Raw genomic sequence first — 14,914 nt, forward strand, 5'->3', positions numbered from 1 at the left:
TTCTAACGATAAAAATAAATTTGTACAGCCTAATTTCTTAACAACAATACTTCTATTCTTTTAAACATAATTAGGACTTTTTGGCGGGAACGCGAGAAGTGAAGATGTGATTTGTTTTATTTTGTCTATTTAGTGTTTCTTCGGGTTTAAATGTGTAGTAATGGTGGTTTATTAACTGTTTAATATCTGTGAAAGTGCACAAATGTGGGAAAATGAAACAAAGCCACTGGGCGTAACATCTCGGGATCCTCCAAAAAGTCCACAAAAAAAAATCTTAGTAAATGACCACTATTTTACTGTGATTATATTTCATCCCATATCATCTCATCTCATTTCATTGAATTTCATCCCAGTTGATTAATGTCTCAAATTAATCATCTTCATTTCATTTCACTCTATAATATCATTTTTTATAAAAATATGAATATAAATTAAAATAAGACATGACTTAAAGGTCTCAGTTGCCAGGTCATAAAATCCCTTAAAAAATAAACATAATTAATTCGAGCATCTATTGTGCTTAATCACGTAAACGTTACAAGACAAACATACTGTTCATTCTCAGTGTGTAATCAAAAGATGTTTGTTTATTCGACAAAGGCTCAGCCTGCCCTACACGAGATTGTAAGGCGCTCTTGAACAATATAGGAAACATTTGGGTACTTCGGATGCTCTTGAACCAAATTCCAAGGGTTGTGATGGTTGAAGGCTGTCAAGCTATTCCACATTTGGATGTTTTATTTTTTTAGACACTGTTATGATTTAAACGGATAATTTATTTGTCTACGCTAAATTAAATATCGGTTCATTTCAAGTTTCTGTATTTAAGTACAGCAGCTGCTGCGACCGGCGGAAGTTCTGGTACAGATTTCTAAAGTGAATACCTAATATTTATGTTTGACTTGTGAAGTTAAATTTTCCAAAGTTTGGGATTGTTTTTTTTTATTGCCCTTGTAGGCAGACGAGCATACGGCCCACCTGATGGTGAGTGGTTACCGTCGCCCATAGACTTCAGCAATGCCAGGGACAGAGCTAAGCCGCTGCCTACCTGCTGCACTGTACTGTAATGTATTTCATACGCACAATCTTCGTCGGAACCTTTCGGATTTGACCTAGATCAATGTCGTAGCTATTTTGTATTTTTATTTCTGCAGACACACATACGGGCAAACACGCACATTATAATAATACTGCATGCGGATGCATTTTATATCGAAGTCATTCATTATCCATTCCAAGGCATTATTATAAGCTTATCAATGAACAATTACTCAGACATTGGAGTTGTTACTATCACAATAGAGGGTTGTTTGGACAAGCTGTATATCCTTTTTTGCTCCATGCAAAGATTCTTACTGCTTTGATCAACGAGAAGTGCTCGTACTGAATGAAGCATAATAATTAATAATAATAATAAGTATAAGATAGACGAAAACGAAATTGCCCATCATAATAACATACCGTCAACATAAATTTTCCTTACTACACGCTGCATTCACTTGGTTTAGGCCCGTGGATGTGGTTCAGACTAGCCAAAGTGCTAAGAAAAGATTACCTTTCTGAAAAATAATAATAATAATAAGTATAATAAGTAAGAAATTTCCTGCAGCTTGAAGAAAACCAAACTTACTACACGCAATAAAAACTAGCATAATTATTAACTCATAACTAATGTATATTAGTTGACCAAAAGCCCGTATATGCAGTTCCACCGGCTCTGTCGACAGACTGAACTGAGAAAGGGGAAAAATAATAATAATAATATTTATTCAAGCCTCTTAAAATACAAACACGTACAAGAAGTTATAACACTAGTAATACTATAACAGTATACATGGCTTTTTTATGAGGTACACAATAATAATATTCCCTGACTTTTATGCTAGGAAAACCTGTGTTATTAAAGTCAGTGGTTCAGTGCTAGGTCACCAGGTAAGGTAAGTAATGTACGGTAATGTAAGGTAAAGTAATGTAATGTAGTGTAATGTTTTATTTCTATGCTTTAAGTTCCGCTATTAGCAAAATAGTTAAAAGCAAAGTTAGTAAGGGTCGGAAGAGCAGTATAGTACATTAAGGACTTCTACTTAATGTTACAAAGTTGCTGGCGGCATCCAGGTTGTGGAGTATATATTTAGATTGGTGAGTCATTACCGTGCGTCATGGATGTCGGCAATGCCAGGGGCAAAACCGTTCAGTAGGTCGTGCATAAATCTACTAAGATTACTAAATTTAAAAATAATATTAATAAATTTTAATTTATTAATTTTAATTTAATTTAAATTAATAAATTAAATTAATTTATTAATTTAAATTAAATTAATAAATTTCCGGGGTTACCGGAGCCCATATCAAATCAAATCAAAAAAAAATATTCAAAATAAATGAAAGTACATACTTGTTGAACGTCAAAAGAACTACCGCCAATTCACAAGAACTAGCCTCCGTCCTGAGAAGAACTGGCAAGAAACTCAGCGGGCATGTCTTTTTTTTTAAATACTAGATTTTTTTTTTATATTAGATTTTTTAAATATTCATTTTTACAAGGACTAATAACGTAACAATTATTGAAATATTGAAATGCCCGGAGCGCGCAACTCATTCCCACTTTGTGCTATCTTCTAGATAATCATTGACTTTATTGTAAAGCTTTATTGCATAGACTTCTACAAAGTAAATGTGCCACCAACCTTGAGAAATAAGTTCTAAGGTCTCAGTATAATTACAACGGCTGCCCCGCCCTTCAGACCGAAACGCATTACTGCTTCACGGCCGAAATAGGCAGGGTGGTGGTACCTACCCGCGCTGACTCACAAGAGGTCCTAACCACCAGTAATTACGCAAATTATAATTTTGCGGGGTTGATTTTTATTCAGGTCTGTTCCACTCAGTGCCCACGGGAAGCTTTTTTCGGGACCGTTACTGAATTAAATTATGTTTAAACAAGTAGCAGAACAAAAATCTTGGTCACGTATGTACCCGGGCGCAATAATTATACCGGCTGTTCTAAGTAATAATGCCGGGTTTTATTAACTACTAGCCGTATTCGCCCACTTCGCTGGGCATTTAAAATTAAAATTATTATTTATTGTCATTATTTTAGGGAGTCCAACAATCATATAAATATTAGCCTATCCATTAGGTACGTGTATTTTCTACATGGATACCAAGTTTTCAAGTCAATCGGATGCATGGTTCAGTAGTTATAACGGAACATCCGTAAAAACCATTGTAGATTTATATATTAGTATAGATATTCCTTTTTTTGTGAAGGATTACTGGTTGTCCGAAAGCCTTTCCAGCTTTACCGGGACAGGTGGGTGAGCACGTGCTCGGCCGGGAAGGATGGGATTTGCTAACAGCTGACCGAGCGTCTCCTAGAGACCTAACAACTCAAGGGCAGCTGCTTCGCGAATGGATCTACTATCGGCTCGGAATCGCAATGCGCTAATCTTCTATCCGACGAGAAACTCAGCGGGTTGACGCATGGTTTGCACGTCGAACTCTTTGCAGAGTACAGTTACCAGAGTCTCTACGCCTGCTTGTAGTGTTAGAGCTGAAAGCGTCTAATGCCAGAGTTATTGGGTCTGTAAGGTCGTATTTAGGGTGTCGATGGTGACTGACTTCTGCGTGAGCAGGAGTCGGGGAATAGTCAGCTTCGGCAACGATAAAGCGATAATTATGACGCATAGACTTAACAAAGTAACTAATATTCCCTATAATTGTTAAATATAATATACCAAAAAACAGTTAGGTTATCGTTTTAATCACGTATTTGATTAGGGAAAAAAAAACATGTTATGTATTTATTATAATTTATTTCTTCTCTTTCGCGAATGTTGCCAGGCTAATAAATAATTATCTAAATGAGCGTTCAGAGATACCTGCAAAGGAACTGGTGCAAAAATACTCCTATTTCCCTTATAATGGTTAATTCTAAAATACTTCACGTGGAAATTCTTTGCTCTTACAGAAAAAAAAGTATATCTAACATGCTTTTATTTCGGGAAATGGATGAATCCGCAATGAATTTTATACATAAATCATGAATTTCAAACAACACCACTTTAAAAGATTTATTTGAAAGGGTCTCCAGCGAATCCCTTCGTTTTTTTTTAAAACCCCGTAAAGTTTTAATTAAGAAGTATCCTTCTTTTTGTTTCTTAACGCTTTTATGAGAATTTTTATCATCGTTCGTTATGTAACTATACTGAGACCTAAACTTATATCTCAAGCTGGGTGGCGCATTTACGTTGTAGATGTCTTTGGGCTCCAGTAACTACTTAACACCAGGTGGGCTGTGAGCTCGTCCACCCATCTAAGCAATAAAAAAAAGAAGAGAATTCTAGCTTAGTCATTGAATACGAAACTTTTTTGCTATTCATGTGTTGATAATTACACGTTGCGAATTTTAAACAATATGCCAGATAACGAGCTCTTCTGTTCTCGAACAGTATAAGTTGTGGAATTCCATTATAATAGAATAAAAACAGATGTATCTCAAAAAATTTCAAGCTTACACACGCAATTTCATAGTGATTTCGAATCATAGTGATGATTTCATAGTGAATAAACTTTTTGATTGCGGTCGCTTCTACCACCTGTGGGTACCCCATTGGAAAGACATACATTAAACACGTAACTTTTCATACTTTTGTGGAATTCGTTCTGATCACAAAGCTCTTTATCGTAAGCCCCCGGAATAGAAAGCAAAAAGAGAACATATTAATAGACAATAAACAGAAGTTCAAACTGAAGGAACAAAAATATGTGTGGTGTCGTGAGACACCGGATAGGAACGAAGTTCCTTATTAAAAAAATATTAATTTTAAGTTCTATTCGAGGTGTAAAGAAAATAATTATTCGGGTGTACATTTTTTATTATAATATTTTTATTGATAAAAAAAAACTACTTTACAAAGTTATCAGCTTTATTTTATTCAGAATGATTTATAAAAAATATATAATAATAATATACAAAGAAAGAGCTATTTATATGAATGATATTATTAAACGTCATCACGTAGACCATACATTAGACACTGAATAGCCATCATACTAAGGCTATACATAAATAATAAAAATCTTACGTTACGGACGTTTTTTCCCGGTTAGGGTACCCCTCCGCATCGTCCCATAAGGAACTTCGTTCCAAAAGCAAGCTAGATATGTTAACTAATAATGTTAACACTAGCAATAATTTTCAACTAAGTACATTCATTTTTATTTTTATTATAAGTACATTCAAAGCACTCATGGTCGATTGTGGCCGTAAATTGGATCCCGAAACAGAGAACTGCTGATTATACGCTAACTAGCAATTCTGATATCCTGCGGAGCCGTAGGCCACGACACGGACATTGGACATACATATATCAATAATAAAACACTGTTCATTATATTATTGACTGGCGGCTAGCCTCGACTGAGCTCGAGTGAATCAGGATTTTATGTTGAAATAACATTACAGTAATTATGTTTTATATTAAAATGTGTTTGTTTGTCCATATTTCATATCGAAACAAAGCAACAGGTTAACATAATTTGTAAATTACAAAAGTGAGTGTAACCTTTTAGTATGAGTGTAACCCCGAAAAACATATAATTCTAATTTGATATAGTAAGCTATATTGATACTTTTCCGAGACCACGCGAGCAAAACCACGGTACCACCTATTACATTATACATGTAAATATATTATTGTAATTTAATATAATGTATAAATAATAATGTATACATTATTGTTTCTGTTTGTAAACTCCTTCATTTAAATGTGGCGAAATTCCTTTCCAAAGCAGATATATGAGATATCGTGATTTTTACTTTGAAATATGGGTATCATTCATTCCAACCCTCTTATCGTGGCCATCGCAAATTACATACCCGATCGAGACCGACCGAATGACAAACATTGGCCTTTGCCCTAAACACGTCATTTCGAATCCTCCCGATCAACTCTCGGTGATTTTAGGCGTTACAGTCGAACCATGGAAAGGGTTCGTCGTGCAACTTAACCCAAGAGGGCCGCGATTCCGATACGGTGTTTTCTTAATTTTTATTTTTTGTATTGCCGTTTTAGGCAGACGAGCATACGGACCACCTGATGATGAATGGTTACCGTCGCCCATGGACTTCAGCAATGCCAGGGGCAGAGCCAAGCCGCTGCCTATCGTAAAGCGTTCAGCGAAGCACTGCTCTTGCTAGGGCATATGTTAGCAGACTCCTAAGCCGAGCCCCATAAACTCGCCTACACGTTCGTTGGAGCTAGTATAACCCTTAGAGATTACTAGCAGTAGGTAGACAAAAAAAAACCATTAATTCCTTGTTTTACTTGTCTTAGAAGTGAAATTACCAAAAATCTTTTACAGTGCACACTTCGCCAGGACAAGCAATTTATAATAGTGATTATAAATATTTAAATTATTTTCTCACACTGGTGACGTTTCCGCCGGCTATGAAATAGCACGCATGGTGTTCCATGTTATTCTCAATCCTTACGATAAATCAAAATTTAAACGACAACTTTGTGGTAAATAAAAAATCGGTTGTCTGTAAAGTCGGTTTACTGACGATAGTTGAACGTGACAACGTCATAAGAAGATACGCCTCAGAGCGAGGTAACGCCGCATGAGTCATGTTTTTTCGTGCGTGCAGCCGGCACCATCGAATTGTCACATCAAAAACCTTATAGTGTTTCTAATGTACCGCAATGTTTAAAAACAATTTGTAATAAAAGAATAATATGTGAATCGAATATGTACACGCGCTCGCAAAACTATTGAAACTCAGCCATAGATCAAGAAACGAAGTTTCTGACAAATAAATACAATCGAACGTAATCTGCACGGTACAAAAGTTTAACGCCCACAAACGATTTAATGAACAGCGAAATAAAAAAATAAAAAAACGTTATTAATTTTAGTCTCTATACAGTCTTAGCTTAAAGTTGTATTTTAAGTGCACAAGTAAACAAGAAATTGAGTAATGTGTCTGGATCTGGATCTGTTTATTGAGTCGTAATTTTTCAGAATCGCCTACCCGCCTCTGGGATCGACAGCGGGTGTCGAAACGATAATAGAACGATGCGTAGTGCGAAATCCATACTAATGTCATGAATGTGAAAGTTAAGATGTTTGTAGGAACAATCACACAAATGTGCCTTTTTAAAAAAAAAAAAAAATATTGCTTGGATGGGTGGACGATCTCACAGCCCACTTGGTGTTAACTGGTTACTGGAGCCCATAGACATCTACAACGTAAATGCGCCACCCATCTTGAGATAAAGTTCTAAGGTCTCAAGTATAGTTACAACGGCTTCCCCACCCTTCAAACCGAAACGCATTGCTGTTTCACGGCAGAAACAGGCGGGGTGGTGGTACCTACCCGCGCGGACTCACAAGAGGTCCTACCACCAGTAACTGGCTGAACGTATTTGAATGAGTTTTTCAAAAAATATAGCTTACAAACTGAATTAACACTTGGATATATTTTCATGACAAATGCTATATCTGCCATAAATAACACGGTTTTGTGCCCAAAACACGTCATCTCGGATCCCCCCGATCCACTAACGGTGCTTCTAGGTACTTCAAGCACCGGTCACCGTTCTCGTCGAACCCGTCGCTTGCGACGAAGGGCTCGACGAGTAAATTAACTCTCAGACACAGCCCACTGAGTTTCTCGCCGGATCTTCTCAGTGGAGGAGTTGTTCGAGATGATACCGGCATCTCGTTTTTACCATCGCTCCGCCCGCCACCGGAGTAGAGTTCATCCATACTACCTGGAGCCACTGCGGTCATCCACAGTGCGTTTCCAGAGATCTTTTTTGCCACGTACCATCCGGCTATGGAATGAGCTCCCCTCCACGGTGTTTCCTGAGCGCTATAACATGTCCTTCTTCAAACGAGGCTTGTGGAGAGTATTAAGCGGTAGGCAGCGGCTTGGCTCTGCCCCTGGCATTGCTGAAGTCCATGGGCGACGGTAACCACTCACCATCAGGTGGGCCGTATGCTCGTCTGCCTACAAGGGCAATAAAAAAAAAAAAAAAAAAAAGTGGGTCGCGTTTCCGATCCGGTGGTAGATTCTGCGAAGCACGGCTCTTGCTAGGGTTCGTGTTAGCATCGTCGTCAGGTTTGAGCCCCGTGAGCTCACCTACTAGTTACGGCTACGCTGGAATAGCCGCTCCAGGCTACCAGCTTAGGTAGAAAAAAAAAAAATGGTTTTGTGTTTCCTGGTTCGCTAATGTACGTACTAAAGGATTTATAATTCGATAGATTTATGGACCACAGAACGGCACATGTACCTATTTATTTTGGGAAAATGGAACGTATCTTTTTATGGCTAAATTACAAATTGAAAGTAGACGAAACCGCGGCGCACGTCTACTGTTAGATAAATACAACTTTATGTTCGCTGGACTATCTGTGCCAGAAAAAAAATTGGGCTATTCGTACTGAATGCTTGAATAATATCTTGGTTGTTTTGATTTAGCTTTGTATGAATTTTCTCTTCTATTAAACGAAGCTCGTATGGGCAATAATTTGGTATGAAAAGTGAGTTGGTAAAGTAATATCAAACTTCAAGTGATCTTCATAACCCTTATCCAAATGTAAAGGCAAAGAGAGCCGGATTTATAGAAAAAAGAAATCAGTTTCTAAGCATTATTAAATTAAAATATATAAGCTTGTAGTTGATTTTTCAGAAGTTAATGTTCGTGGACAAGCTATTAGTTTGGATAGCCGGTGTTAGCCAACAAAAATAGACTTAGTGAAGCAGAATTGTTTTCTAAGTCGTAGCCAATTAGGCTAAAAATGTTGTAATAAAAATGGCACTTATATGGGCCAATTACCCTGTCATTTGTATTTGATTTTGTTAAATATTTTTTAAATTACTTTCATGCTAGTAATTTGTTGCGAGCACATTTTTATTAATTTATTTCTAAACTTAATCTATTAATATGACTTTAAGTAATCTCTAAAGACCTCACCCAATTTCGGTAAGCAATAATTGTTCCTGAAAACGTAAACAACAGCATATTGAGGCAATGAATATTACGCTAATAATATTCATTGCCTCAATATGTTGTTGTTTACGTTATGCTGGGCACTGTTAATTTTAAAATACCTTCATGTTCGGTGCGAATTAATTAGATATTTAGCAGAAGGAATGCTTTTAATAACGTGACCCGGAATAGTCCAGTACATATTATGGCCTATCGTGTCTCAGGGACATTTTTTCGTGTTGTTTTTGTTACCTTTAGATTCTCATCGGAATAGTTGAGTACAATTAAAGTTAATTTATCATGGTCATGGCGTTCCGCGAGGCTGAGGAGCGCGAAAGGGAGTGGAATCCCTCTTCGGCTCCTCAGCGAAGAAGGCGGGTTGGGCGACGCGGGCACGATGCTCCCGTTAATCTCCCGTAGGGACTGTTGGGTACTGGATGCGGGGGCGCCCGGTGCTCTGCTGTCGGTTCCGTGGTGAGGCGGCGCAAGGTGGCTCCTATGCGCCACTCACGGTGTCTCCCGAGACGACGTCCTGCGGGATCTTCCCGGGGATTGGATCCCGTCCTATTGTCAGGACGGGTACCGGCGACGGCGAGCCTGCGGCGCGCATTGTGCGGTACCGTAGGTTTCGTGGAGTCGGAGTGGTGGAGCTCGATGGGGTTTAGTCGGTAGTCGGATTTGCGCGGCGGGTCCTGCGTGGTAGACGCCGCGCAGCGCCTCGCGCGCCTTTCTCAAGGCGTAGTCTCCCGGTAGGAATTGGAAGAAGAGGAGGACTTTGGTCTTCCTCTTCTCCCTCTTCTTCTCTGGAGGCGCCGGAGTCCGACATAACCCGGTCTATTACCCCTCTCGACCGGGTATCCGTAAATGGATTCCCCAGCGTTAAAAAAAAAAAAAAAAAACAAAAAAAAAAGTCAAAGACGTTGAGTGACGCGGGGGTACCTGTTGGCTGCTTTCAGTTTTGATTGCGGACTCATGAAATAATATTGAATGTGCATTTACTAATAGGAAAATTATAAACATGTGTATTTTTATTTTTAATAAATATAAGGCTGGCTTACTAGATATTTTTAAAAGGTTTCTTCTTCTTCTCGCATTCTAAGAATTCTTATTATGTTACTCAAATTAAACATGCACGGTACATACCGAATTAACTTTTAGAAGTGCTTCCTGAAGTATACTAAAGATTTCAGAATATTTTTCGCCTTTCGTGATTTTGTATAAATATTAAATACAAAGTAACACTTCGATCTTCGTTATCTCAACGCCTAACAATCCCTTTTATAAGTGAGCACCAATTTACTCAGTGAGCACTATTTCCTCATGAATTCAAATTAATGTGTTGTTGTTGTTGACATTAAATTTATCAACTACATTACTCACCAATTAAATCGATCTACAACTTTATGCTATATAGAAATATCGAGCTCTCAGAAGTTAAGTCTGGCGGTAGTACTATATAGCTATATAGTCTATGGGCGGTAGCCATCATAGATATTTGACAGATTCACATTGATGTTTGACAGATGTTTGAGATATAGTTTTAAGGTCTCAGTATAGTCACAACGGCTGCCCCACCCTTCAAACCGAAACGCATTACTGCTTCACGGCAGAAATAGGCGGGGTGGTGGTATCTACCTGTACGGACTCCCAAAAGGTCCTACCACCAGTGATTACGCAAATTATAATTTTTGCGGGTTTGATTTTTATTACACGATCTTATTCCTTCACCGTGGAAGTCAATCGTGAACATTTATTGAGTACGTATTTCATTAGAAAAATTCGGTGCATCGCTACATACGAATGCACCGCACGTCTTATCCTTTAGGCCACGACGACTTTTTTACCCCGCCTATTTCTGCCGGGAAGCAGTAATGCGTTTCGGCTTGAAGGGTGGGGCAGCCGTTGTAACTATACTGAGACCTTAGAACTTATATCTCGAGGTGGGTGGCGCATTTGCGTTGTAAATGTCTATGGGCTTCAGTAACCACTTAGCACCAGGTGGGCTGTGAGCTCGTCCACCCAACTAAGCAATAAAAAAAACATTTGGAAGGAACATTATTTTTGCCGTAGATTACCTAAGGCGCGATGAGACAACTGCCGTTTAGTTGTTTCCGAAGACAATAATAGAGGTGTACAAAAATACGCCATTATCTACCCCGACATGAGAATTCGAAGTCTCAGTCGTAATTTATACTCGTAATAAATCTTATACGTTAATTAAATATGAGATTCGATACGTGTTATGCATTTAGGTTATGACGTATGTCGTATTCATTAATCCAAGCAAAAAAAAAAACAATTACGAAGAACTTTGATGATATTCTCATTTAATTTTGGTGAAATAGTGATTTAGTTTTTAAATCAATTCTCCTTCAAAGTATATGTCACAATGTAGAGGAGGGTTTGCCTTCCAAAGGCGGACGATAAAGCATGGACAATCTCTGAAAATGCACTTTCTATGGACGCAGCATCTCAAGCAGCGTGAGCAAAAAGGAAATGACAGCATTTGGCAGGAAATGACAAGTTATTGCTCAGACCAGATTTTTTATTATTATTTATTTATTGCTTAGATGGTTGGACGAGCTCACAGACCAACTGGTGTTAAGTAGTTACTGGAGCCCATAGACATTTACAACGTAAATGCGCCACCCACCTTGAGATAAAAGTTCTAAGATCTCCGTATAGTTACAACGGCTTCCCTACCCTTCAAACCGAAACGCACTACTGCTTCACGGCAGAAATAGGCAGGGCGGTGGCACCTACCCGCGCGGACTCACAAGAGGTCCTACCACCAGTTTGAAATCCCAAGAATCCCAAGAAAGTCTTTTTGTTTTAGATTCCGGCAACATTTCCGTGGACTCGGCATTCTGCGCTTTAATGGCATCCTCGCCGCTACTGGAACTAAGCAGCATCTTCTTCTTCTTCATACCTGCCGTTCTAATACTGTGTCTCTATGTCAGGATGGGTCTACATATAAGGTAAGTGCTGTTAGTTCACACAGCCTAGTAGATCTTGTGACTCGCAACTTTGACTATCGAACCACGAGACCTAGGTCTGCAGTCAATATTTTTATTTATTTATTTATTAAGTTGCACCAACAAAGTGATCATCAATACAAAACATTGACAAATTGACAAAAGTTCATGGCAGATGTCACCTCAATTATAGGTGCAATCGACAGTGCATTAACATCAAAAATAAAAAAAATATACAGCTAAGATTTGAATACATTTCATTCATTGCTTAAGATTAATTTAATTGGGAGATGATCGGCGACAGATTTTTCCTGTAAGTAGTGAGACAATCAGAAAAAAAAAAACATTTTGACAAAGATTGCCGGGTGATTCTTTTACTTCTGTTTCTTTGGTATTTTATTTCGTGCACTTATAACCCAAGAGAAAAAGCCTATTATTTTGATGATGTGGAGGTCACGGGATGAGACTCGATCTCTGGGTTGAACGATAAGGCTTCCAGAGGGTTTTTGACCATAGAGACCGTTCTTAATGTAATTGCCCTCTAAGGAAAGACCCTCTCCTAGAGCGAGGTGACTTGAGTGGTTTAGACATTACCAATGCGTTCAAAAACCCCCCTGATCCCTGGTATGATACATGGGATCAACACCGAGTGCTATTCTCATTGCCGATCGGCTCCTACTTCGGTTCGCTAGGTTGACCATTTGCACTGGTCACGGTCTGGTTTCTGGTCATGCGTGTTGTTCTTAGCCCGCTGCTCTGGAAAATCGGGTAAGACTGAGAGCTGAAAGGTGCCTTTCTTCCAAATTTCAACGCCGTCTGCTATGCATTTATTCGTTACTTATAATCCAGGATTATTATGATTGCGAGTTTGTCTATATTGACATCGTCAGAGTAGCATGCAATGCGTTAGGACAAATGTCGACTCTAATTTAAAAAAAAATCACACTAATACGACGGTGATTTCTGCAAAAAATGGATCTTTATGTATTTTTTTATACTGGGATTTTAAATATGGGGACGGTGCGATCAATGGCCATATACGGAGCATATACGGGGTCAGCCCCTGGCCATGATGGTGGCGGAGCAGCTGCAACGGCCATAACGCACCATAGTTGCTTCGGTGAGTTCCTGCACCGGATCGGAGCCGAGCCAACGGCAGAATGCCACCATTGTGGTTGCGACTTAGACACGGCGGAGCACATGTTCGTTGTCTGCCCCGCATGGGGGGTGTGGCGTCGTGGCGAGAGGGCTGGTGGTTGTGGCGCCGAAGACCGCCGGCGCCCGGCGGTCCGGCGTCCCGAGGGGAAGAGTGTTGGAACAGATGTGCTCGGCACTAAACGCTTCACTTTCCTCCCTTTGGCTTTTCATGAGTTCTGTCTCATGCGAGGCTTGGACGCTGGTTGTTGAGCGACAGGAGATTTTATTCAGTTCGACTCGGACATGCCCCGCCCTCCATCCCCAGTGTAGGTTGGAAGTCCGGAAATTTCCTCCTGACCAAAAAAAAAGTCGTGGACGGTCATTAGTTTGGTAGCAAAACGAAGCGCAGCACGATTCCCGTGAGGTGAAAACACAATCGTAATGTCATCGAAGCTCAGCTAACTTCGTGCTACGACAGAGCCTAGCCTATCGAGGCGCGCATAAATGCCATCTCACATACCAACCAGCCTTTTTCAAAAGCGGAGCCTCCATCCTAAGAACTGTCGTTCCTTTTGTTTGCTAACTTCAAAAGTAAATTTCTAAATTGTTCTAAGACAGCAAACGTGTTTTGTGTACACAATATTTCTCTTAACTCGATCACCCTAGTTATTCGCCCCTGTGATTTCTGACGATGGCCTTAATAATACGGTTTCTGCGATATATATATTTGACGGCGTTAACGATATTTATGTTATATAGCACGTGCAATAGGAGTGACTCACACAAGCCAGGTGCGCCGGCCGTGTCGTTCCACTCGTAAACAACAGCTGCAACAGAAGTGACTCATAAGCCAGCTGCGCCGGCTAGTATAAAAAGGCGGAACGTGCCTTGAAATGAACATTCGTTGGACTGCGCTTGCCTGGTGCACTTACTATATCCTTGTTACGTTGTGTGATTCAGTGACTGTTGTACGTACTGGTTAAAGTTGGACAAGTGTTAAAGTGAATTGTTAAGATAACATATTGTTGATTAAATCAGGAATCAAAAAGTGATATCGTTTTACTTGGTGTTCAACAAGATAATGTCTACCCTCAAGCTTACATCAGAAGTGAGATCAGGACTCTACTCTCACTGGCGTGACGTGTTTGAACATGTTCGAAGTACAGCAAAAAAACATGATGCAGATCAGAATACTAGTAGTGGTACGCCACAAGAGCGTGAATGCAGCATACGTAAGTCGTGTAATAACGTCTCTGTTACCTCGATGGAAGATCTGAGCCACGAAGAAATCGTCACATCTTACGTTCTGGCTCATGTTGCCCAGTTTGACTGTCGACGTCATCACATGGCGTTTACTAACGGAAATACAACACGTAACAAGCTATTTCAAGAAATTAAGGCAAGTGCAAATCTCAAGTGAAACTTCGATCGCAATAATGGATCTGTCATGACGAGTGGGTAGTTCCGACACGAATCGTTTGACTACTGCTAGAGTTACATGGCACTAGTACAGTAAACCAGGACATGAGAGACTGTGAATTGTCGCTGAAATTTTAGAATCTACTCGATTCAATACCAATAACACTACACGTTCGATGACTTCGGGCTCCAGCAAGTAAGCAAACAAGAAAGCAAGCAAGTTTCCGTGGGGAAGAAAAATTGAGACATCTGAAGTCGTCGTGACCTGTAAGATAAGACGTCCGGTGCGTTCGTGTCTGGCGATGCGGCGGTGTTCGGGTTCCGCTGGCGGATGCAGGTTTTTCCGGTGAAGTGCGTGCTTGTGCGTGCTTGAAAGTGTTCGCG

The 14,914-nt window shown here is 39.6% G+C and overlaps 1 protein-coding gene across 2 annotated transcripts in view; it reads left to right on the plus strand.

Annotated features, from left to right (window-relative positions):
- The window catches only part of NGR-A25 (neuropeptide receptor A25), a 102,155-nt gene that overhangs the window by 34,367 nt on the left and 52,874 nt on the right, over window positions 1-14,914 (plus strand). For both annotated transcript variants that reach the window (XM_038015180.2, NM_001134251.1), the window contains 1 exon segment: window positions 11,836-11,977. In XM_038015180.2, coding sequence (XP_037871108.2) covers window positions 11,836-11,977 — 142 coding nt within the window.

This window comes from Bombyx mori, chromosome 14, assembly GCF_030269925.1.
Source record: "Bombyx mori chromosome 14, ASM3026992v2".
Lineage (NCBI taxonomy): Eukaryota > Metazoa > Arthropoda > Insecta > Lepidoptera > Bombycidae > Bombyx > Bombyx mori.